Source organism: Apostichopus japonicus, chromosome 17 (assembly GCF_037975245.1).
Source record: "Apostichopus japonicus isolate 1M-3 chromosome 17, ASM3797524v1, whole genome shotgun sequence".
Classification (NCBI taxonomy): domain Eukaryota; kingdom Metazoa; phylum Echinodermata; class Holothuroidea; order Aspidochirotida; family Stichopodidae; genus Apostichopus; species Apostichopus japonicus.
Genome location: NC_092577.1, coordinates 31,819,398 through 31,845,777, shown reverse-complemented (window position 1 = coordinate 31,845,777; position 26,380 = coordinate 31,819,398). Strand labels below are relative to the sequence as shown.

Here is a 26,380-nt window from a genome sequence, read left to right as displayed (position 1 = left end):
TAATTAACACAACCTGTGTTTAGACCTATATATAGACCTAATTTTTGGGGTCTAAGTATCCCTCATAATGCATCGTTTGAAATCTAAGCTTTCATTTTTTGGGGGGGGGGGAGACTCCCACGCTCCCCCATGGCCACACCTCCTCCATTGTAAAACCCTGGATCCACCGCTGCTCCTGGTCGAAAGTTTCATGCCCCTGCCTATAAATCAATCTTGGAAAATTGAGAACTTCCCTCCTCTACCTATCCCTTAAAATCCTGACACGCTACTGTTCTAACCCTCACAATATTGGTTGGCATAGGACTACTAAAAACGCTCTCGGTAGCTATTCGGTTAAACGTTGAACTTATTACGAAAAATTACAATGATATATTTATACTTTTATCTACACGTTTCTACTGCAGTAAAGTAACACAGTTATGTGTCTAACATGATAACAATTACTTATGCAGGGCGTTAAGCTTTTCTAATAACTGACGATGGATTTTGCCATGCGCAGGCGCGTATCCAGGGGGGGGGGCGTTGGGGACGCGCGCCCCCCGGGTAACAAAAAGAGGAGAGAAAAAAAAGAGAAGGAAAAGGAAAAAAGAGGGGAAAAAAGAGGAGGAGGAGAGGAAGGAAGGGAAAAGATAAAGAAGGAGAGAAAAAGGAGAAAAGGAGGGAGTATAAGATAAACGCCAAGACACCGGGAAGAGAAAGAGGAACAGTGACATCATTACAGCGCTGAACCCTATTATATACACATGGCCGGGTAGCCAGTGACGGATCGAGGATTTCGGAAGGGGCGTGCGACTCACCCTACCCCTTACACCGACAACTCCATTTTTGACGTTTCCATTTTTCCTCTCTCACTAATGTATCTATATATATATATATACTATATATGGTCTATCATAACGCGCGTGTGTGTATGGACGCCTTAAACAATTGTGCTATGAAACCAACTGTGGCTGGTTTCGAACTCGACCGGGGAACATGACGCATTTCGAGAATGGGGCGACCACCGCCCCCCCCCCCGAGCATATTTTTTTTTATGATATCGCTAGTAATTTCAAATTAGAAAATGCTTAGATGCAACTTAAAAGGCATGGGAAGTGTCATTTCCAACGATCTGGGAGGCATTTTCGGCCAAAATTTTCTTGTACGCTTCGCGCCAACTCGTGGTGGCGCTACGCTTAGATAGTTTGCCTACAGGCTTCGCCCCTCCCTTGGCAATTATTCGCTACGCGCCTGTTCGAATTTGTGAAGCAAACAGCAGATATCACATCATATCAGTAAGCATGAAAATGGCGTTCCAGGCAGAACAGCCTCGAAAACTGTCTATGTGTGTAGTCAAAGGCGAAGGAGCCCAATTTGATTTGGGGAGCTGTAACGACTTGCCCGAAAAATATAACCAACATTTTCGCGCGCTCCGCGCGCGTTCAACATGTTAATGTCAATACCATATAAGCAGGCATCGGTTATTACATCGCATGTCATCATGTACCGAACGGTCACTGAAAGTTGCGCAGTATACCGCGGGATGCTCATATAAACAACGAATTGTCCCATGTAGTTGGAGAGTAGGCATGGAGGTCCAACTATGTCAAAATTCTCTTTTACATTAGTAATGGCGAATAAGTCGGCCAAGCTTAGAACTATATATTAATTACCAAGGAGATAATTTTTAAACTATATATGCATTTCCTTTAGCTACATCATTGCAATATATTTTTCTTTCAGTATAGGTGCCGAAAAATTCTCAGCATATTGCCCGAATTTTCAGAAAGAAATATTTCGCTAGCCCCCCCCCCCCCGCCACCTTGACCTATGTGTGTAGTGTTCGGTTTCGGAAATATCTTGTATTTTTTTCATTTCCTTCAACGAAGTTTTATAATAGCCGTTATAGGAGGTTTCAATATTTGTTCACCAATAAATTAACTGTGTCTGAATTTTCGAAAATTTCTTGACCAACATTCTTTCATCATACTTCCCTCTACTCGTGACATTTTGACCGGTCAGTTAGGGGTTCAAGGAGGTTTTTCTATATTGGTTGTCCATAGATGAAAATTTTGGCAACATTATGGGTATGTTTTGAAGTGAGTTTAATCACGAGAAATGTGAAGTTTGAAATTCTGAACAAAAATGGGCTTAAAACCTTCAAAAGTGGGGCTGTCGGGTATTGAGGGCCGCGACGTAGAATCACCTACAAAAAGCAATGATCCACAGGAAATGCGATGAGGTCGAACATGATGTGTGACTGGTGACAATCTTCAAAAAGGTTATGGATGGAAAAAAAACTATTGGGAAATACTTGGTTCTCAGGCAAAAGTGTACATCTGGTTGGTCATTTTCAAGCCCGAGAAGTGTCATTTCCGGTGATTTAGGGGGTATCAAAACCAGAAATTTTCTTGTACGCTGCGCGCCAACCAATGGTGGCGCTCCGCTTTATAGTAATTCGCGCCCCCCGGGTTGAAAAATCCTGGATACGCCCCTGATGCGTCATGATATAAAGAAAGCAATAGCTTATGTCTTTTCATGTTTGCAAACCGAGTGATACCACAGAACAAAAACATTATTTTGTTTTTGTTCCAAAATGTATTTATATAACCTTCTACACAAATGGGGATCTAGGTGACAAACGGTGTCAATATACACTTCGTCATAGTCTTTAAGTACTATATTAAAATTACTGAAGCGTCCAATCTAAATACTGGAACTCTGTGAACAAACCAGTTCCCAATCCTGCATAAACGACTTTCTTTAATGCATATCCATGCATATCGTATGTATGAACTTGGTACTTCCTTCTTCTTGTCTTGTAGCGAGGTACTTAAGGGTACAGTATGTCATGTATAATCATAACAGTTACAAACCAACGCCGATTACGACAGTTTAATCCCTCAGAGAATAAACTAGCCAGATAGAGTTAAAGTCTATATACACCAGCACTCTCATGTAAGTAAAGACATTTCCACTTTCTTAATTTCAAAATAAAACAAAAAGTATTAGCAAGCTGCTTATATCCACAACGACAGAGCCTGTGTAAGAGAATGCATGCATTCAGCCTCCGGAGAAGATCCTGCTAGGATCGAAACGTCAGGTCCATTTTCTTAATTTGTTAACGGATGAGTGTACGCAGTGTTTTTTACTCTTGATGTGTCAAATAGTGCAATAATAATAATAATAATGCTTGAATATAGCTATTGCGATTTTCGAGATACTCAGATTTGAAATATGCGTTAAATACCTGAAAGGATGGCTTCTTTTATTGCTAACTTGAGAATAAAATTGGCTTTCCAGTACAGGCCGATAACTTGTTGATGTTAAATCTAATGTGTTTATTGCTTTTAAATTAAATTCTAATTAGTCAATGAAAGCATATCCTTTTAACTTCATGTGAAGAATACAGCACCGTTGGATAACAATCAACACTGCTTTAAAGCTTTGCCACATTTATTATACATGTCACGTGTTGTTTGAGGCAATACTACAACTCTTCCGTTGTTTTTATCGAGTTTTGTCTTGCATCTGAGAAACTGAACCAACGGCGCATGAGTCAGACCAATTTATTCAGCTACAGTAACTACTGAGCCTCAGATGTTTTACAAAATATCATTCCCTTTAAAAATGTAACTTTTGGAACAATAGGTATAAAAATATAATCATTTTTTCTTAACGGTCTGTCAGATGTCAAAGACATTCTTTAATGAGCATTTCATCTAACTATTGCAATATGAAATTATTATCAAATATCTTCTTAATTGCATAGGTTTGTCACAATTGTAGATTGCATTACCACTTACAACATTTCCTTCCAATTTTTTTAGGAAGATAAATTAATGCAAAACCTGTCAGTTTTATCAGAGAAACAGTAAACATTTAAACTGTGAAACTGTAACAAGATAGGCCTTTTACTTAATCATTATTAGACCGATTAATATTGTACGATTATTGGCAACCAACAACAGTTACGGAATGGTATAATCCGACCTTCTTCATTTTTACTGCTTGTTCCGAGAAAACGAAGTTATACTTAATATCGATTCCAATAATCCCTATTTTCCAATAACTTGTTCATTTTATTTTAAATACAGGGATACATATCGCGATGATTTTACGGCAAGCGTTTTCATACTCCCTTGAGTTTAACGGACTACAAAGGGACCCGCATAGCCAACAATGTTTATCTCATCTACACATCTCATATAGTCTGCCATTTTGATCGTCTGAACCTATCTTCATGGAGAATTAATCAACTTGACGATTCAAAATCCATCACGCAAAAAGGAACTTTAACATCAGCCCAGTGCAGCAAGTGAAAGGAAATAATATTGAATTGCATAATCCCATAGGATAAACTTACGATATATATATATATATATCTATATATCTACTTAAAAATGGCTTCATTCAAGCCAAAACAAGTTTCTTTATATTATTTCGCAATGAACGCTGTCCTATTTGCATGCATTTCTCCTTGCTTGTCAACTTGTAGTGTTTTGGGCATAGTGAACTGTTCCTGTGTTCACCCAAACTTAGACTGCTCTTCGAAATTGTATCAAAAGATACCCGTCATATCCGACAAATCGCTCTCCCGTATTGTATTCAAAATGAATGAAATTAAAGTCATTTCAAACGAGCATTTCAGAGGTTTCAGCCAGCTATATAGTCTAGATTTGTCCTGGAATGTCATAACACACATAGAGGAAGATTCGTTTTGGGACTTGACGAAATTGAATAATTTATGCTTGAATCACAACAGACTGTTGCGGTTGGAATCCGCTCACTTTGCGAGAGTATCGAATCTCCAAGTACTGTCTCTAAGTGGGAACGAATATTTAACCATTGACCCTTGCCTTCTGTCCACGCTACCAAGCCTAACAACGGTGACATTACAAGAGACGAAAATTGATCTTACTAACGATCTCATCAGCGTTAACGCCGATTGCTTACTGCAGGATTCCATGATGTCCGAAGGTGTAACAGGGAAGTTCCGCTATGTGTCAACATTACGCAGCTTGTCTATTGGGCATAGCGGTACTCTGTCGGACGCCCTTCTACTAGCAAATTTCCCGTCTTTACAATGGCTCGCCATTTTTGCATTTCCCGAGGAGTCTCTCTCAGGAGTAAACATTTCCAGCCTAACTCAGTTACGGGATCTAACATTACACTCGGTCACTGTGTACCCGAAAGAATTTTTAGTATCCGACTCACTAACGACGCTCCATATCGTTAACGCGAAGTTCCTCTGTCTACCAGAAAAGGCATTCTATAACGTGCCATCACTCCAGTCGTTGGTAATAACGAGAAACGAACTTACATGGCTTGATCGATCGGCTTTTTTTGGCGCCAAAAGTCTCGCGTTAATCAACCTATCCAACAACAGACTCGTCTCGTTACCTTCTGGTATTTTTGACAGTATTGGTAACAGTACATTCTTTCCGCAGCTGGTACTTTCTGGTAACCAATTGATCTGTGACTGCCACCTCAAATGGTTCCAAGAGTTTCTCGTGACAGACATTCGTCTTACAAAATACACTCAATCCACCCCGTTAGTATTTTGTCATTCTCCTGTCGCCTTGGTTGGTAGACCTCTTGTGGATGTCGACATTGAATTACCATGCGATTCTCATATTGAGTCCATCGATGATACCATGTGCCGACGGATTTGGCCACGAGCAACATCGTTTACCTCCACGCCGATACCTCGTCCGATATATCAACAAGAAGAACCGCAACAAGATTTAATGTTAATTTACTTTGGCATCCTTGTTTCGGTCTTGCTGTTTATTATAATCGTCATCATTGTGGTTGCTCTTTATGTTACTAATAAAAACTTGAGCCAAGCTGCTGGCCAGTATCGTTCGAGGGATACACCTAGAGTGAGGAGAAGTTCAATGCAAATTACGGCTCCAATCTCGTCCGATGGTATGAATCGTAATAATCGAGTTCCAACTGTTGTATACGATAATCCATCACAACCTTTTCACTTGGATCAGTTTCACGAGTCTGACCGGCCTAATATATCGCGTACACGCCAAATCCAGGATAACCAAATGGATTACAGTGTGGTAACCGTAGATCGTGCTGCAAATAGCAACCCACGCCGTATGGAATGTCGCACATCGGTCATTTTCTAAAGACAATGGTGCACCTCCGAAAACGTCAAAACCAAAATCTAAGCACCAAAAATCCCTACGGATGATAGGTCTTCTCACAGACCAATATACTTTGTGTGCAAGAGTATAAAGCTCATGCCATGCTTAATTTCTGTTTGGACTAAATTTAAGCATTTTTTGTTGGTAAAAATTTCCAACTCAGTGACGTTTCATTCAAATTCAAAGTTTTCGATTAATAAATTGAATATTCAGGGATATACAGGGATTGTGCTTTCGGTGACACCTCTGCAGGTTCCCCATCAGAAACGTTTGCCGTTTACCGAGAGCTGAGTCTAACCGACAACACTGTAAGTTCCACTACGTGGATAATCATGTTGCCAGTATAAAAGGACTTTATTCTTCCGCAGAAAGTGGCAAGACTGTGAAACTGAGATATGAGTTATAGTTATATATGATTTAATCTTTTTGACTACTTTATACATTTTTCGACCAAACGTTTGTTTCAATATGACCCATTGTTTGGTATTCTTTGTCACAATTTAAGAAAGTACGTTTGCGGAAAAAAGTTTAGACCAATGGCGGCACCATCGACATTTTGTATCGTATCATTGCACATGGTGTAGATCAATTCAATTTACCTGTGTGGACTTAAGTTCCTATACCATTATTTATAAGCGTTGCCTTATCATCATCAAAATATACGTAAACTAATAAAATATACAATATATATGTATATTATACAATAAACAGATATACAATGTGTACAATATTCACTCTTTACTTTATATTTGGAGACAGCCTAAAGACTAAAGGTTCAAATCATTTTCACTCTTATGTATTTTTTGTATTTGATAATTTTATATAAACCTGACGATCGCTAAAACGCGTGAAACTCCGATTTACAACTACTAGTGTTCCACTAGTCTCAACTAGTATCAACATATATATATATATATATATATATATATATATATATATATATATATATATATATATATTACGTGATAATGAATGTTACCTGACAAAACGTCCTGCAGTGAAACGCACATTTACGTAACCTCCCACCGCCCCTCATCCTCCTCTCCCCGTTAGTTTCGATGCCCTTAGTCATACGCCGTTACTCGGGAAGCTGAGGAAGATAGGTTCTTCTACAATGATTCCCTCCAAGGTCGACCCTTATCTATGTGCCGAACACAACACATAGACGAGAAACTATACCGCAACTGTAAAGGATGAACTCATTGGTGTAAGTTAAGTATGTATCACCATTGACCTTAACAAAATGGGCATGGAACGTCCCATTACCATTTCAAACCCCTTCGAAAATAGCTTGATTAATCAAACAATCGGTAACATGAACATCTAGTGGATTCATTAAGATGTCGATTACTACCAGCTCAAAAGAGAAAGTATTCAATGCGTATTTTGTTTTCTTTTTGCAGAATTTTGTAGAACCTGGTTATAATGGCATCTTTACACTTGCAACGCATAGCCTATTGCTATCATCCCTGTTCTCTACGTATAGCAATATTTTTTACAGTAGCATCATCTTGTTGTTTCATTACAACTTGATAAAAACGCTGGAACCTTGCTCTCTTGCACACAACTTGACTTTTACTGTTACACAACCATTTTTACTAAACCTTAATCCATGTATATTTTCTCTCAGTTGCGGAATTTGACAGTTATTGGGTTAGGCGATGTTGATTTAAGCAGCGACCTTGTTTACCCAAGAGAAATATTGTTTACCCAAGAGAACGATTATTTACCCAAGAGAAAGATAACCCTTTGCACGGCTGTGACTCTACTGAGGACTTTCTTTCAAGTGATCAACTTAAACCAGTTTGCAATTGGCTATAATGGCGCCCCCTCTCTGATGCTGAGCTGTTAACATATTTTACACCATCTGTCATTGTTTACTGCAGATGCTTTCCATGGGACGAATATTGAAAGCATCAATAACGTATAGTTTCACTTACACTTCAGTTGAAATGTACCTGATTTTCTTGATTTTCTTTTCTCCAACTCAAAGATTTATCTAAGAGTTGAGAAATCATCATTTCCGTACCTTCCGGGAGAAGATGCTCTTAATTTACCGTCCTTCCAAGCACTTACAATTTGAAATAACACTCTGTCCTGGATTGACCGCAAAGCCATTCATTCCACCAACAATCTCAGCTCAATCTCTCCAATGACAACTTAAAGTTTGTTTCTCAGTGGTATTTTTAATGATATCGAAAAGAAAAAGCATGTACTTTCTGCAACTCCTGCTATATCGTTATTATATATATCGAATTGTGACTGTTTGTAAGATAACCTATAATGATAGAAAAACGTACCATGGTCAGTTCAGGGAGCTGCTACTGTTAAAGTAGCAGCTCCCTGGTCAGTTGAACTTACAAACAACAAATATAAATGCCATGATCATGCCGTCTTCATTCACCAGCGAGTAACTTACGATCATGTCAAATTTTATGATTAGATCCTGCACTTTCGTCCACGCAATCAAGGCTTAAAGAATCCAAATGTGTCCACCCAAAAATGTCTCCGACACATACTGATGGCAGTGCACGAATATCTTGAAAGCACATTGTGTTTCAGTTTCAATAATATATTTTACTCTTTTTGCGGTAGGCTCAACTTTATACAAACCAGAAGACGAGAAAGATTATAGTCAATAATGAAGATACAAAATATTGAGCTGATTGCGAAGACTTCCGAGGACGCCATGTTAGGTTTATCTATTTATCTTGTATGAAAATTTATACTCACTTTATTTCCTATCAGGAAGCTTGAAGGTACTACTGTTTTGAAGGGTTCAAGATAGCGACGGGCAAGGCAGCTATTTAAGGGCTAGTTAAAACTTCGCTTGGAGTTTCATTGAAATAACAGGGTTCCACTCCAACTACTTTTCAGCTTTTTAAATGGTACCGAGGCAAATTGCCTAGCATGATTCGTCAGAAGCCATGTGAAACTCTGCGTGCTTTCAGATTGAACTTTTGGCGTTGTACTTACAGCATGAGCATATATTTATCATTCTCTGATTAACTGCATTGGAGATATGATAACCATACATAAAGGGATCATGGTAGTTTGCTGGTTCAAAATCAGGGACGTAGCCGGGGGGGGGGGGCAATAGGAGCGATGCCCCCCCCCCTTTGAGTACCCCGAAAAGTACAATTTAACTAAAAGCAGGAAATAATAATAAATCCCTCTTTTCAGGTTGAAGGAAGCTAAGCGACCCTTCTCAATCATTTCCACCGGAAAGTTCGTCTGCTACTTAAAACAATACTCTTAGCTTTGTTTATTTCCTGCAACGCATTTTAGGCAAAACTTTTCTTTGTACATCATGGCGCTGCGTTAAGTGCAATAATGCTCCCTTTGTTACAAGTTCCTCTTTTACATTCCAGACCCCCCCCCCCCATACTTTCAAATCTTGGTTGAAATTAATGTACTCTGTGACTTCCTAAATAATGAGGGACCTGCAACGCCTTGGAGACTACATTTTTTATTAGCATGAGTGGTCACTAAACGGGTGAATATTGCAAGCCTTTCCAAGTGAAATTGTGAACCCCATCCAGTGACAACCAGTGGCCACTGGTGGCAATGGGTATCTTGGGAAGTGCGTCTCCTAGAAAATACGAAGATGAATGAAAACAAAACTTCTGATTTTACTATTTATCTACTATGATCATTTTCAAAAACTGTATTTCTCAGTTCTTAAATGAAGCTCCTTTATTTTTGTTTACATAGTGGCCCTCTCCCGCTGAACAACTCTTGTTATCTGACACATTTAAACATCCCTTGCATCCTCAGTAAAGAAATGCGCACTAACATATTATCAGCTGAGATGAAGGACGCTGATTGGTCAATTTCGCTGAAGTACGGGCAGCATTTCAGATTGCATTTCCAGTCCCACACTCGTACAAAAAAACCTGCAACAGTAACAAGGCGTTTTAACGACGCTGCTCGTGGCTCTAAGTAACGTGACAACTTATAACTGACACTCGTTTGTACAGTACATAGCATGTACATGATGTTATTCTTCAATAAATAACTATCAGTGGTGTAGCCACGGGGAGGGGGACATCCGACCCCCCGGGTGGGTCGAAATATAAATGATATTGAAACATAAATGCTATTATATGATGGGAAATGGTCAAATTGTGTTTTTTTTTTGTGGTCCATTGAGTATGATTCAATGCCATTTGAAGATAGTTAAAAGCTACATTTGAATGCCCACAATTATGTAAATACCTCAGAGCTTCCGGGCGCTTCCACGCCACCTTCGGCGCAGTTGGGGCATTTCAACCTGAACACCCCTCCCCCCCCCCCCGATATCCCCCTCCAAGTTTTAAGACTTTATACGAGCCGCCACTTGCCACGACAGTTAATTCGATCCCTGGTATGTCATCTAAGTCGTAATGCAAAATTGTCGTGTCATTGTCAAAAGACCTTTTCAGTGATTTAACATATAGTTACGTGCAACTCGGTGTCTTAAGAAAGCAACTAGACAAGCAATCTCAATCAAAGGAAATGTTGTAGACAGTCAAACGATTCCATATTTGTATATCACAGCGGCATGTATAGGTTATACAACAATACCAATCACTTTGTAAGTTAACACAATAGGTACAACGCGGCAGTCATGTGAGACCTTAAAGCATGTTACGTGCGGTGTGGTGAGCAAAGTATTCAGCATAACTTACGAAGTCATCCACATATCTTCACTCGCAAATGTACATAGGATATGTTCTTATTTGTGAATGATGCGTTGCAACAAGAAAGCATGCGTTACCTTGTTTATGGTTGTACTTTCTCCTTAATCAAATCTTAAAAGTTTATACAATCCTAAACTCATTTTTAGATTGTATGCCAGATATGGTTGTGATGAACAACTCCCCCAAATAGTTAACGAAAATATTGCACAGTTAAGGTCGGAGTTATCCTAGTTTGAAAGCCATTTCTTGTCATTTTGTAAATTCGTTATGATCATCGTGCCAGTATGATATGAAGTTTAATTTTGTAAGTGTTGACACTGAAAACAATGTCATCATTAGGTCATGTTAAGAGCTTCAACAGTTATTGCAGTGCCAAGTGAACGGATACCTACATGACTGGACTGACCTGTCACGGCGCTCGCAAGGGCCCTCACTCTGTAGGTACCTACATGATTATACACCCTGGTGTGTTGTCCCCCCCCCCCTTCCCAACAAACAACACCATGTTGGCAAATGCAGTTCTAATTTAGATTGGCATTTGCAAAAGCCACCGCCATAGAGAATATCAACATTGATAAGACATAAATAAAAAAGAGTATAAACATCATTGAAGGACAAGTGGTTCTTTCGTCTTGACGTTGCCATGCCTGGTGGTTCTCCTTCGAGATGGAAATAGCATCCGTATGGGCATGCTATATATAAATATGGTAAAACATATTAAATGTTATAATGTCATGAAGCGTGAAGAATTAGGAGCACAACATATATTACGACTTCAATAGACTACTTTAAAAATAATCTCACGTATGACACAAACAAGGAAGTTATGACTATGGCTATGGTATACGAAACTGCATTGATATTTGACTGGTTTTGAAAAAATAGTGTCAAAAAAAGGAACAAAGCTACGAGAAGTGAAAATCTTTCAACCGTTAAAACAGTATAAAGACCTATTGCTGGCGTACTGACCCGCTGGCACAATACAAAGAAAGGGTAACTATTGGAAATTTTTGATTTATTTCTTTTACGAACACTATACATTTTGTGGCATTTGAGGTGTTTGTCAGCCATGTAAACAGAATTGGAATAACTGGTGCGTAGATCGATACATTTCTGTACAACAGACAGTGCCTATAGCAGTTCTCGCATTCAGACGTTGTTGACATTGAACGGTAGATTCTGGGACTTTTGGATCAAGTTTATTCTAATCGTTTTCACCGTGCACGTGTTGCCATCAACAGTGTGTCTAAACTTGTGAGTATTATTTTGTCCTCACTTACAAAGATGTGTTTTTCAATGAAAAGTAAGGATACAACATGAAGGAGCAACTCCGGAAAGTATAAATTCGCAAGAAGTAAAAACAGGCATTACAGGCAAACAAGCAGTTAGCTTAGTGTATAATACTAACGCCTATACTACCGTATGTGAGCCTGAATTTGTGATAAATGTTCGTGCTTCTGTTTTGTGTTCCTCTAACTGACGGAAAGTAACATACTCAGTACTTGAAAGCAGTTTTCATCACGATAGATTTCTTATAGTTAATAATATAGTCTAATACTCATGGTATTCGGTAATAATTTGCAGATGTTGAACTGAGTTTTGTATGGTTAATAAGTTTAAAGCTAGTGAGTATGATCAATTAATTCCGATATATTCTGATCATATTCTTCTGGGAATGAAATAAAAATTGTTTTCAAAGATGCAAAGTATAGCACCTGTTTGCATCTAACCACCCTTCATGTTAAAAAATAATTCTCAATGTAGAGGGCATGACCCCTCTAAAACACCTCTCCTGGATGACTTAAACCCCAGCGCAAGACATTTGCTATACTGGAAGCCATTAGTTTTCTTGTATACACACTTCTATAGTTACGCATTACACAACTAGTCAACTTTGAGAGTTGTTAGCACAATTAAGCTGAGGATTGTTAAGGTTCCGAAGCATTTCAAAAAGCCGTCGAAAGAGTGACCACGACTAGCGTAGAACCAAAACATTCAATACATGCGAGTAACGAGACGCTAATGATACTGTCTGTGATTCGTTTTTCTATTCTTCTTTTTCTTACACAGGGATGTTTATGAAGTTAAAATGATATTTGATAATCAAGACCGAATCCTAACAGTGCTTTTACCGTCTGGACATTATACGAACTAAGGGTTAAGTGTCTGTACCCAACGACAACGATAGGCTAGCCTATATTCCCTTTCGACCATTCTTCAATGAGAACTGATATATCTCCTTTATGTTCTGTGACATCAACATATTAAAGCAACAGCTAGAGAGTACTAGAAGAACTATCACTGCAATAATTTATTATTAAACGCTCAGAGCGGTATTAATACCATACGCCTCATCGAAAGAGATTTGAGTCAAGCTGAAAATGGATTCCTTCAATTTGCAAAAAGTCGTTTTCCATATCTTAATTATTCAAGTTGTACTACTGACTTGTCTGGTGTGTCCGACCAGCTCAGAGTGCAGTGCTACGTATCCAATGTTGGATTGTTCGTCACAGATGTTGCAAGAAATGCCCAACATAACCGATAAATCCGTCACCTCCGTTAACTTAAATATGAATGAGATCAAAAGAATTTCAAACGTGCATTTCAGAGGTCTTAGTAAGCTGGTGACTCTACGTTTGGCCTCGAATCTAATATCGGAGATAGAGGAAGAATCTTTCGTGGATTTAACGGAAATCATGAATATATTTTTGGATAACAACAGATTGACAAGATTAGAATCTGCTCACTTCGTGGGATTATCGCAACTCCGAGTAATTCATCTAGCGCGTAACGAAAATCTGACCTTTGACCCCTGTCTGCTATCCCAGCTCCCAAATTTAAATTCAATTACTTTAGAACAGACGAAAATCGACCTAAACAATGACCTGATTTATGCGAACGAAGAGTGTAGACAACGTTATCCGATGGCGTTGGTAGAGGTTACAGGGAAATTCGGATACGTTTCTATGATAAGCACCCTGAATATTGGATATATTGGTACCACGTCCGATGCTCAAGTGCTACTAGAATTCTCATCTTTATCGTACCTCTTCATTTTTGCCTTCCCTGCGAATTCTTTCTCTGGAGTAAACATTTCCAGCCTTCATCTGCTAAACAATCTCGTTTTGGAATCAGTTCCCGTGTATCCGAGAGATTTTCTTGTAACGACTTCTGTTACAGCACTTCAAATCGTCAACTCACAGTTTTTATGCCTACCAGGGGAAGCGTTTGTAAACATGCCATCGCTTCAATCGTTGGTAATATTAAGAAATGAACTGACATCGATCGATCGTTTGACTTTCACTGGTGCCAAAAATCTCACATTTATTAACCTATCCCACAACAGATTGTCGTCATTACCTGCTGGTGTTTTCGACAGCCTTGGAAACAGCACATACTTCCCGCGCCTAGTCCTATCCGGTAACGAATTGAACTGCGACTGCAACCTTGGATGGTTCCAAGAGTTCTTGTTAACTGACGTTCGCTATACTGAAAACCCACAGTCAAGAGTAACAGTACTTTGCCATTCTCCAGTATCCTTGGCGGGGAAATCTATTGAAACAGTTGAACTTGAACAATGCAATAGCGATGGTGAAAGCAACGCTATATCAATTTGTCAAAGAATTTGGCAGCCGTCTGCATCTACAATAGTGCCTGCAGATTCCGCTGAGCCGCCCGACTATGATCCCAAGCTGCTTTACCTAGGTATCACTATTTTTGGCTTGATCGTGGTTATAATAGTGATCCTGGCTATCTCTATATACTTTACGAGCAAAAAACTTAAGAAGAACGAACGTACTGATGATATTGCACGTGGAATGAATCAGGATGAGGGGAGTCTTGGACCACGAATTGCACCTACCGGATCGACGGCAGCCGCTGCAGTATATTATACTGTTGATGATGGCAATAATCCTGTATACGATGATGCGCCCACACTTGATGACTTAAATCAATTACGCGAAGCTGAAAGCAAACGCCAAGCCAAAAGTCAAATACCGTATAGCTTTGTTACTGTGCAACGTGCGGTAGAAGAAAACTTATCTATTAGAGCAGCCGACCATATGGACAAACATGACACACACGGTCGTTCCTCGTATGCCAATGCAGCGCCAAGAAATCCAAGTCACCTGAATCAGCCTAAATCGTCTTCACGATCCAACAATTTCTAGACAAACTGATGTAGAAAGGGTATAAAAGGATTTCTGGTGGCTGAACTTGATTGCTTAGCAAAATTGCAGAGAATGCTCTGCATTACTATAGGGTCAAACCCACATGCTCATAGCATTTTTATCGGGAAAACTTGGTGATATTTTATGAAAGCATCTGCAACGGTTGCATGAATGCTATCGTCAGTGCAATTCAGCTGAGAGTGTCTTTCTTTTCTTTATGAATAAATTTCAATCAATTATCCACAAAGGAAAATAATGATTTTTAATAAGTTCGTTTTACAGAGAACTTTGACATGGTTACGCAAATATTCCAAATGTATCAGGTTTCAACCAGAATATTATAAAAGTCCTAGTTAAGCTTTTGAAGAACATTTGCCACAATCGCAAGACAACTTTATACTGGAATTGCCTTCTCTGAGTAACTGAAAGTTTAGGCAGTCCAAAACAGGTTACATTCAATAAACCATACCTCGAGTTATGGACAAGACATAGAAGATGAGGCCTTCAAATAACTAACAGTAAGAAATATTTTCCTTTTATAATAAGTCTTACATTGTCTCCCATTGTTTGTACTTTTGTTATAAAAAATGAATTTGTATACAGCATGTTTCGTGGCAGCCATAATGGACTTTAACTTGCTTCACAAACTAGCTTCAAGGACGGACTATTGTTTTTGTTGTTCTTAAGCATATATTGTACATATTAATATCATGCAACTAAAGGTATAAGATTAATACTTAGATTGATGTTGACCTAAGCACACATCGAGAAAATAATAAACGTGTGGTTTTTAACGACAGGAATTTGATTAAATTTTATTCTTCAGTCAATATTTGATTAATCAGGTATTTTTCACTGTGGTAAAACAATTTAGTGTCTCATCTTTCTTATTGTCTCCCTCAAGAAAATATTATAGAATGTAAATATTGATATGTATGAGAGCCGCTATGGAAGTTCTAATATTTGGCTTGAGGTATAAGGCTTTTACAGTGTAAATAAATGTAAGACTACCAAAGTCGAGACTTTCCTTTCATATAAGGTTTATAACAAAGATTCTTTTTCTATTAAGTGAGAGTTGATACTACACGGATTGGAAAATATTAACCAAGTGAAGATATTTCCTATACTCTTTAGTTACGTCGCGTAATCAACAAATGGTTTTCAGCAATACTACTATCAAAAGTTTTTGAACTAGTGCGAGATTTTAACGTCAAATGAGTGCTAAAGGTATAAAATAATAACAAAATAAAAACAAAATACCCAAGTGAAGATATTCCTACTCTTTAATGACGTTGCGTAATCAACCATTTTTTTTCAGCAATACGAAAATCAAAAGTTTTTAACTCGTGCGAGATCATTACGTCACATTTGTGCTAAATGTATTGAAAGGGCATAAAACTCTTATTCTTGCAAAATGAAAACAAGAATGAAAACGGTTATTTTGGTAATTTGACTGAAGGCTGTGGTATGCTCGATATTGACCATTACTCCAATAACTGACAGAGCTAAAAAGACTTGATGACAATATGTACTGCCCAGCACTCATTCCTCCCCCTTAGTCCTCCCCTTCTCCCTCTCCTTCTCCCTCTTCTTCCCCCTCCATCTCGCTCATCCTCTGTGTACCTTACCAATAATCTAGAAGGGGTTTATGATGAAGGAACTAACCAACTTAGGTTCATTTCCGCCCTCCATATGCGAGTTTGAAATCTGCAAAATGTTCTTCCTGATTTTTTGCAATATTTCATGCAATCAATAATCTGTTCAATTTTTTTTGGGGGGGGGGCTGCTTTATCTTTTCTCTTTTGCCTATTTTAGTTTATTTATTGGCGTAAATTTCGGTAAAAATCAGTATTTCATGGACCAAACGTAGGATTATAAATGTTAATTGAGTACACAATACTTCGCTTACTGCGAAATGTGTTTATCCGCTACACATCCTTCTATGTTGGCATAAAATGTTATAATTGAGATTAATATTATTGAAACCTGGAATATGTGTTCATCAATGCATATGTTACAGTACATTGTCGCATTTATCAACACAGCACTTCATTGATTAAGATTTGAATTAATATTGTAATCTATCAATCGATCAATCAATGACGATGAAACAAAGGTCTTCGATTACTGAATTTTAGGCATCCCAGCGTTGATATCTGATTCGATTCCAACTTCGTCCTTCCCACGGATAATTTTGAAGAATCCTGACAAATGATGATAAGTGAGAAAACATACCAAAATGGTTGAAATTGCTATTTTGGACCACCAAACTAGAAGGTATGATTACAAATAAAATTGACTTTCTTTCGTAGATTATAGCAGATTGTAGCAGAAATACAAATTTAACATAACCACAACATAACCAAATACCACAACTGTAATTGGCCATTGAATAATACTACAAGGTGATGGAATTATGTTACCCATCCATGCTTCAGCAACGTTATGAACGAAAGGTTACACGAAAGGTTGGTTACCTGGACTTCCATTGGCTAATATCCATTATTGATTATCGTGGAGTTGTATTAAATCTATCATGAGTTTCAGAAATTGACATCGCAACCTCAACCCTCCTAATACACCACTAACACCCCACCCAACCCCCCACCCCACCCCTAGAGCATCCCCACATTGTTTTGTCTTTTTTACTAATAAGAGACGGCTCAACGTAGATCATATGTGAAAGCCATACAAAATTTGAATAATTGCCAGCTATTTCAAAACCACACTCATACATTTGCGCCATCCACTTGTTCTGTTGTCATAATTTGATTACGATGTCGGCGCAAATGTGATAAAAACAAGGCCAACATTGACATAACCCTCATTTGCTGTAAAAAGAAAATGGACATAGTGCACAGGGATTTCATTTCATTGGTAAATTGCTGCTGAATCTTACCGCTATCTCCCCAGTCAGGATTCCAAGAGTTGGCCACCAGCCAGTACGGCGTTCCGTTATCGGTACCCCACCCGAGAATACGAATGGCGTGGCCTCCAAGAAGATTACCTGTCTCGTGTTGATAGACACCTGTGGTGCAAACAAGCGACCGGAAACAAGTTAATCGGTGGTCCAACCACGGGATCATATGGGGTCAGGCATTACCTTTACGAAACCTGACTTACTGGTTGAAGATTCGGTCGAATGCATCAGATTATTAAGTCCTAGCATGGAGTTTTTCCATAACAACTCCCTTGTCCCCCCTCCCCCAGGAACATATGGTTTTTGCTGTCCGAGTTGATCCAAAAATAAGTACATATCTTGTAACTTCGAGGAACAGAGCCATGATAAGACAATACCAAAGCTTTTTATGCAATTAACCCGTGCAGACGGGCGAGACCACAACGCCCGCCCCCCCCCCCCCATCCTTCAACTCTACAATTTGATTTTGAACTTATCTCTGAGATACAGACATGAAACGTTGTTGTGGCATACCTTGTTACTGACACTCGTGGCAGTTTGATGGGCCAAATAAAAATTACCAGTTGAAAGAGACAAACCTGTTCAGCTTACTTCTAATACATTTATTGTTGCTAACGTTCTATTAAATAACGTTTGTCTTTCGATTCATATTTACCAGATTTGTAACTCAAGAAGTCCTCATAAACTTGAAAATCGGCTTCCACTGGACCGTTCGTCATAATCTCCATTTGAATCTGTGCCACATCTTTCCGAATAGTGTAAGCCTTGGATCCTGGCAAAAGTAAAAGAAATAGCAACTGATATACGTCAAAAGATCGTTACCAGAGGAAAGAAATTCACAACTGACCGTGGAAGCATGATTAGATTCAATGCATTCGTTATTAGTATCGTCGCTTTGCATTTAAGAGTTGAAGATTGGAAGATCTCTTTAACGTACTGCTGTTTATTTTAGCAAACCAAAAAAGATTGTATTCTTCGTGTGACTAGGGATGCCTACGTACCGGTCTTAGAAGCTTTGGTCAATGTTGAAACATGTCTGCTAACTGTTGAATGTGCAAGAGTGACTTGCTACCTGGTCATTGTTCTCCTTATCCATGCACACTCAATAAGCTATGACAAAGTTTTGAAGATCCTCATTCTAAACAAGACACTAACACCAAAGAGTTATGTTAAAAAATATGGTATTCCTAAATGTTGTTGATGTCCCTCCCGTAGGTCTTCAGTCGAATTGAAACACGACGGTGGTACTGTTGGTGCAATGGGCATATATCCGGTAGCCGTTTACGTTGTGTTACAACAAAGCACCAACTGCTCCTTCTGTTGTCGGTAACCCTTGGTAGCAACATTTGATATACAGTCGCAACATTTCTATGTATACTAGGTTCTAACTGTTATACTGACTGCTTTGTTTATAACATGTTTGACTCATGTCACTTCAATCTTACCAAAGTGTTTGTCCTGACTGTAAGATGTATCGTATCCCTTTCGGCAGGAACGCTCGCACCTCGGAGTGGGCAGCTCAGAACCGCATGGCTTCAATTTCCCAGGCACGTGATGGTCACATGACGGGATTTGGTAGGGTTGGCATCCCTGGCTTGTATTAAACTGGCCTCCTGTGACAAGACCTGTGTGTACCCAGTAAGACCAAGCTTCAGGTGGATATCCACCACCGCATCTGATAAAGTAGAATTTTCTTGATATAGTCAAAAAGAAACCATTGTACACATTTCTCAGTCTTCACAAACTCATGCAGAGAACAAGAACATTTCCTCCCTTGACAGTCCCTCTGGATTCAAATTCGCGATAATTTAGTCATCTTACTCACATTCGCAATATGTTTTAAAATCATGTACAATAAACGTTTGTTGATAGTCGTTTATATACGAATACTATGCTTTCGTCGATATCCGTATAACTATACGCAACTGTGATAATTTTGAGAAAATAAAATACACCGGAAACATGAATATTCATGATTCTAATTTATACATTGAATTTACAAACTTCCTTACCCGTTACCACATTCCATGCAGCAACTAGTGAGGTCCTCTGCAGAGATATGGACGTTCATGGAACCATTTGAGTGGATACAGTAACGATCGGACATAGCTTCAACTGCACCAAAAGCCTATTTGAAAGGAAACATTCAGTTAAAACTAGCAGCTACCTGGTAAAAGGTTCCTTTTTGTGTTATTCATTATACCTACATTCTCATAGTTGCCAATATTCTTTGTATGAAAACACCATTCTGATACTTCAGCTAACAAGCAATCACAATTGCATTTTAAAACAATAGTTCGACATTTGTCTTTGTCGTTATGGGGGTCTTAATATTTTCTACATATTCTAAAAATGTTTCTAATGAAACATTTTTAACCTGATTGTCAATGTACTCATTCACGTGCATGATTTCCAAGTCACAGAAACTTGAAGATGTGCTTTTTAGTGAAATAAATGTCAATATTTTATGTTTCGATAATGAAACACGCTCTGAAGCTTCGAGGGCATTGAACCCATGTGTTTTCTCAGAGAAGCTTTGGGTAATGTACTCGCTCTGCTAGGCTCGGCATTCCTTTGCAAATGATCATTGATTTATATGAAGCTGACTTACCCAGCACGATCCACATGATCCCTGATCTCTAATCTCTTTGATGGTGGGGCAGTTGGGCCATTGATCTCGGGCGTCAAAGGTGTCCGGTACATCTTTCACATTGTAGTGCACCAACTCCGGAAGACCTGTTTTTCTTCCAGGAGTTATCCAGGTTCCCAACATACTGCGAACGCTCTCCAACGAGCGATCTTCAAAGTTTGGACCAGCCTGCAACAAAGATGATATATAGAGATAGCCTTTTGTAGGTTTTAAAATACAGCCGTAAAATAGGATATTCTGACGATTCTCTTCAATCAATTCTTCAAAACATAGAAGAGACACATCCAAAGACTCAAATTGTACGCCTATATCAACTACTCTCTTTATGTTGGTCCAGGTATATGAAGCTTATCTATAAGAAACGAGAACTTATGTCAAAGAGTTGACCTATTCTCTGATTTTCAGAAACTCTCATTTAGGTGGTATGTCATACCAAATATCTGTTGGGTGGAAGGATTTCACATGGTTCCTTAAACCTTATGCAGGTGTAGCAGTTCCCTGCTAAAACATTTCCTTCTTTTTCTTTTCGTTCTTCATTAGCTAGTTTTACCATACAACTTGGTTTTTTGCTCATAGCAACATGATCAATGATCGTAGTAAGTCATGTTTCATTATTTCCATCAAATAAACATCAATTAGTGAATCATTTGTGACATATTGTTATTGTATAGGTTGCACTGCAAAACTATTCAACCTCCCCACCCCCCCACCCACCCCCCTTTCTTTTCCCTCGAGAAACCGAGAGCTGTGAAATGATTGGACATATGTTAAGCTGACAAAACACTCAGTTCATGGCTTACCTTCCATGTAGTGTCCAACTTGTTGATGTAGTTGATCATGTCTTGGGAGAGTGGCGTGATCCTTGCAGGGTGAGCCAAACCCATGGCCAGTAGACTCATCAATACCAACACGACCCTCATTATGCCCGTGTCTTAACAATTCAAAAGAAGTCATAAACAAGGAAAGCATGTTGAATTTACCCAAATTCAGAATTAAAGGTACAGTTTGTGCTTGCATCGCAGAATTTTTCGATATACTTAAAAACAAAATATTGTTGATAGTATATAGTTTCCTATATTTTTGTCAATGCAGATGCAATTTAGATGCATCGCAACAGTTAGCTCACATTTTGTGGACAAGTTAATTTTTCAAAACACACATTAAGAGAGATGGGGGTCCCTGAAGCAGTGAAGGAAGTATAAATATCAACGTGTTCATGTCTACACATGTTGCCTTTGCTCTCCACTTACTTATATATTGAAGGCATTGGATTGACTTGACAGACAAATCAATTTAAGGCGTTTACCTGTATTGACATTGCTTTACATTTAACACTACATACCCCTAAAATTTCATGCATCAATTTATTTCGTATACATACATACATGCATACATACATACAAATACACGTACAGGCACGCATACACATATATACACCATACATTCAAACTTAGCGGAATACAGATTACAGGGCGGACTCGTCATATACATTATACTTTGTTAAATGGGGCAGCAGTAAACAAGGGTTATTTACATTTGACATCTTTTCTTTTCTTCAAAACGTGTTCCATTAACCGTTTGACTATAACTAACAAGAAAGTCATTAGAGCGAAGTGGCGCAATATGTACTTCTAATGTGCCTAATGGTTAGTAGGCAAATGATTGCAACCAACTTGACAAATTTAAAGGTATAATATGAAGCTATTCCCGTTATAGACTTAACGAATACTCACCTTCCGTAAAGCGATTCAAGAAAACTTAAAAGTTGGTCGATGCAAGCACAGGAATGAACCTTCTTTGTCTAACAAGTCATCCAAATTATGCTGTTTCACTCAGACTCATTATATATGGAGGTAGTGAACCGAACCTGACTTTAAAATAAAGAAGTCACCTGATTAACTATTTATTTATTCAAAGCATGTGATGTGATAAAACTTACAAAGTACTAAGGTCAACGTTCATCATATTTATAATCACACGCACACACGCACCCAGACAACGAACAGATAACAAAAGGCAGTACTACTTTGTACAGCTTACGACTGAGCTTTATGAGTTTGTTTATAATAGATTATTATCAGAGCTTAAACTTGATTAGTTCTCGATACCCTAGCTACTGGTAGCGTAATAGCTAAGGTATGGGACTATGAGAAGGTTTTCCTCCATCCCATGATATATAGGCCCACACCTCGTGCACCCTGTCACGTCGCAACACAAACAAAGACAGGGTCAGAAAATAAATATGTTGCCGAATAATGCACCTCGGCGACGTACGGACATTCTTATCGGTGGTTGGTCGTCACTAATCTCTCCCCCAACCGAAGGTCGCCTCCCCACCTCCAACCACCCTCATCCAACCCCCAAACCCCCACTCCATGAGTTAACGTTACTATGATTGGAGCACAGGTAGGGGTGTTGTGGACGGTTCATTGGGGTACACGTATTGTCACGCTGCCAATGAGATACTTGTTGTCCCCACCTCTGCTAGAGACTTTTACCTATGGCTTGGAATGATTCTTGTATATTATCCCGAAAATGTTACCCGTCACTGTATCATTGAAAGACGAACTCAACGGTCTTACCCACTGTTACCATAAATACTTTCGTAAAGTTCTTACAGTTGACAATCAAGTTGTCCTTAATTATTAACACTTGGTGGAAGAAGATCATTTTCCATGATGTCTGTCTTCTGTTGTACTTGCTTCCAAATACTTAATACAGTTCAAACATAATATTACTTTTAAGTCAGAAATCTAAAGCGAAGGTATGTGCATAAAGAAAAACAGGTGCATAAGCGCAGACAACTTTGTATATTAGATTAAAGTTGATTTTTTGAATAATGTTTATAGCCAAATGTTATAGCCTACCACACTTTCATATCAGTTTATAAGTATAAGCGAAACCGAATTAGAGTGCTTTTTACGTGATCCGCCAAGTGGAATCCAAAAACGTCACGGTCTAAAAGGAACTGAATATCAAACCCTTTCTGCACAGTGACTGAACTATCAGTAACAAACAATTATTGACCCAAACACCCACCGAATGAGAGTATACGACTCAACCATGCGTTGTTATCGTCATCAATATCAAAGTGAGAATATACTTGTAACGTAGTATATTCATATTTATACAGCACCTATATACTGTAGATGGGGTCAGGACTATGTATAGTGGGGAGCCGTTGCTGTGAGTAAATCTCTTGTATATGAAAGGGGATTTATCTCTCCTGGATTTCCCCCCCCCCCCCAAAAAAAAACATTTCAAAGTGTCACCAGATTATAGCTAAATAGGTTTGTATCTGAATAGATTATTGTTTGCCTCGAAGGGTTAGTACCCTATAGTGATCTCATTCATCGCTTAATACAAATATACACAAATATGCTGAAATTCGGCTAGCTCCCTCTGTTTTAATCATTATATGTCTTAAGCTAAGCACTAAACAAAGTAACAGACGTATAAAGGAATTCGTGTTGACATTAGTGTCAAAAGAGTCATATAAATGTGTCTCTATAGAAGGAAGTACACACTGGGCTCTGTCTATTTCAGGAAATATACTTTGCGTTTGTGTGTAAAACAATTTGGATAATAAGGTCACAGCTATACTCAGCCGCAAGGTATGACAGTTATTATTGTAACAGTTCCTCCCAAACTGTCATTTTAGGTACCGCACCACAACTTATTGTTCCCATAGACTTACACACTAAACTTGTCACTTTTCAAGGCCGATATAGCATAGATAGTTTTCAACTGGTATGTCCTATACCCATCATATGGATAGCTTATGGCTTGGGCTATCATAAAACATTCAACTTTTGCCACCATGACAGTTTAGATTTTGAGCTAGAACAGCTCAAAGTTTATCAGAGTGCTCCCCTTCCCACCTGCCAGCTGTCGCTGCGGAATCTTCTTGTTTCACCCAGGATTTTCTAGAATACCTTAAATCACCTTCAATCCTCCATATTTTTAGAAGATCAGTACTTTATTTCATCCTCTTCAACATCCAAGCATGAAAAAGAATGGTGATGACTCAGGATGCCCAAACAAATCAACACATAAGGGCACTTTAAGGGCTTTTTTCCGACAATGGTTAACCTCTCAGGCGGTACCAGCACTACTATATTTGTGGTGCGATCATCCTTTATGTCGTGTAAAGCCGTTTGTTGAACATATCTAATAACATGTAAACATCTCCTAACTTGGAATTTGCTTAATGCTTCTGTTTCCGCCGGCTTCGGCTTATTAAAGTACAACAACTTGGACCAAAGACAAGTACCCCAACCTGCTGGTCTGACCCTGCTTAAAGACAGGCCTGTAGCCAGGCTAGAGCACAGGCTCCTCTCGTGTAGAATGTGCCTCGTCTATCTCAGCATCATGCATAAAGAAAATTCACAAGTTAAAGGACAAGAGTACTGACGCCCTCACCTCCCCATGCCCATCTCCTCCCCCTCCCCTCCCCCTCCCCTCCCTCTCCCCTCTCCCTCCTTGAATTGTTGGTACCACTCCTTTAACTGTTGTTGCTCCTCCAAGGCTCAAGATTCCTGTTTACAGGGCCTGCTCAAAATGAAATTATAGACAATAATTATAATAATAATAATCCATGAAAATCTTGTAGAGTGATAAAGAGGTTTATCCTTGATATGAACTATAATATACATATACAGGTACATAATTATATGTAGACAAAACATATATAACCAGCATATTTTCCCTGATAATAGTGTCTCTTTAATTGTTTGTATTTGTGTGTTTTTCCTTATTCTTCTTCTTTTGGACAAAATTGATAGCAGAGATAGATCTTTGGATACTTTATCTTATAAAATCTAATAAGATATTCTTATCTTAACTCGCCGAATCTACAGAGTCATTTAGGATTTTCAAATCAAGAGAACGGTGTTAATTAGTAGTTCTGTAATAGGCTATGTAGATGTTAATCTAAAGTAATTAGTAGGCCTAGATATTGATATCTGCTGACTATGAAAACATCAACCTACGAGTTATAAATAATAAACTCAATTAATATGCTTGCCTTGATTCAAGTAATTGCTGATAATAAAAACAAAATCAATGTTTGATTTTATTTATTTATTTATATTCTAGTCTAATTAAAATGTACTTTGAACAGCTCATTTGGGCTCTTTGCAGTCTGCTTTAAACTTTGCTCTAGCAAGGGTATATATAACAAGTATACTGCACTCGGCTTAATGAAGACTTCGAGGAATATACCCACCCTTAGAACAAGTTTAGTTCGGGACAACAGTTTCGCCAATCAGTCGCTTTCATTCGAGTTTTTTTCTCAAATAAACCGTAATTTATGATTATGATTATCGGTTCAGATCATCACCGTTGTCATGTTAGGGAGCAAGACATTCATTGAAAAAAACTGATAATTTAATTTTATATTCTACATTTAGTTCTCATCCAATTGAGGTTATAAGCGGAGTTAGAAACAATTTTATTTCAAGGTAAAGCAATCAAGTATTCTTACAAATCATGGAGAAAGTAGAAAACGGAGGCTTGCAAAACGAAGGGTTTCAAAATGACATTTCGGAGGAGGAGAAGAAGAAGAACGATAACCATGACAATGACTTGAAAACGGATGAAGTTAAGACTAACGACGTCTCATTGCAAGAGAGGATAGGAGAATACGATGATGATGTCAGCAAGAATTCTACGTCATCAGATGAGGATGATGAAAATCTTCGATGTGGTTGGTTCAACCTCAGACCTAATTGGATACAGGTATAATTAAGTTCTTAAAATCATAAAAATTGGGAATCAATTCCTCATATTCATTGTTGCGACGCGTGATGACATTG

The 26,380-nt window shown here is 38.5% G+C and overlaps 4 protein-coding genes across 4 annotated transcripts in view; 3 read left to right on the top strand and 1 right to left on the bottom strand.

The window, feature by feature from the left end:
• Window positions 1–2,747: 2,747 nt before the first annotated feature.
• On the top strand, window positions 2,748–6,917 carry LOC139984476 (uncharacterized). The gene is made up of 2 exons (XM_071998392.1): window positions 2,748–2,937; window positions 4,077–6,917. The coding sequence occupies exon 2, from the start codon at window positions 4,383–4,385 to the stop codon at window positions 6,120–6,122; it is 1,740 nt and encodes a 579-aa protein (XP_071854493.1). The 5' UTR covers window positions 2,748–2,937; window positions 4,077–4,382; the 3' UTR covers window positions 6,123–6,917.
• A 4,662-nt stretch (window positions 6,918–11,579) lies between these two features.
• On the top strand, window positions 11,580–16,232 carry LOC139984647 (extracellular matrix protein 2-like). The gene is made up of 2 exons (XM_071998628.1): window positions 11,580–12,076; window positions 12,893–16,232. The coding sequence occupies exon 2, from the start codon at window positions 13,204–13,206 to the stop codon at window positions 14,992–14,994; it is 1,791 nt and encodes a 596-aa protein (XP_071854729.1). The 5' UTR covers window positions 11,580–12,076; window positions 12,893–13,203; the 3' UTR covers window positions 14,995–16,232.
• A 27-nt stretch (window positions 16,233–16,259) lies between these two features.
• Window positions 16,260–22,461, bottom strand: LOC139984649 (cathepsin B-like). Its single transcript, XM_071998633.1, has 8 exons — window positions 22,298–22,461; window positions 21,365–21,495; window positions 20,526–20,732; window positions 19,927–20,042; window positions 19,360–19,589; window positions 18,570–18,686; window positions 17,894–18,022; window positions 16,260–17,198 (listed from the first exon to the last, which is right to left on the bottom strand). The coding sequence occupies exons 2-8, from the start codon at window positions 21,482–21,484 to the stop codon at window positions 17,119–17,121; spliced, it is 999 nt and encodes a 332-aa protein (XP_071854734.1). The 5' UTR covers window positions 21,485–21,495; window positions 22,298–22,461; the 3' UTR covers window positions 16,260–17,118.
• A 3,264-nt stretch (window positions 22,462–25,725) lies between these two features.
• The window catches only part of LOC139984642 (solute carrier organic anion transporter family member 4A1-like), a 12,303-nt gene continuing 11,648 nt past the window's right edge, over window positions 25,726–26,380 (top strand). The window contains exon 1 of the mRNA XM_071998615.1: window positions 25,726–26,303. Within this exon, the coding sequence (XP_071854716.1) occupies window positions 26,055–26,303 (249 nt within the window). The 5' untranslated portion in view covers window positions 25,726–26,054. The remainder of the gene's footprint in view (window positions 26,304–26,380) is intronic.

Coding starts and splice junctions, on each gene's coding strand:
- LOC139984647 (XM_071998628.1), top strand. CDS start 13,204: ATGGATTCCTTCAATTTGCAAAAAGTCGTTTTCCATATCTTAATTATT.
- LOC139984476 (XM_071998392.1), top strand. CDS start 4,383: ATGGCTTCATTCAAGCCAAAACAAGTTTCTTTATATTATTTCGCAATG.
- LOC139984649 (XM_071998633.1), bottom strand. CDS start 21,484: ATGAGGGTCGTGTTGGTATTGATGAGTCTACTGGCCATGGGTTTGGCT. Junction 20,043..20,525: donor GATCATGTGGATCGTGCTGG/GTAAGTCAGCTT, acceptor CCTTTCAAATAG/GCTTTTGGTGCAGTTGAAGC. Junction 19,590..19,926: donor TGCATGGAATGTGGTAACGG/GTAAGGAAGTTT, acceptor CTACTTTATCAG/ATGCGGTGGTGGATATCCAC.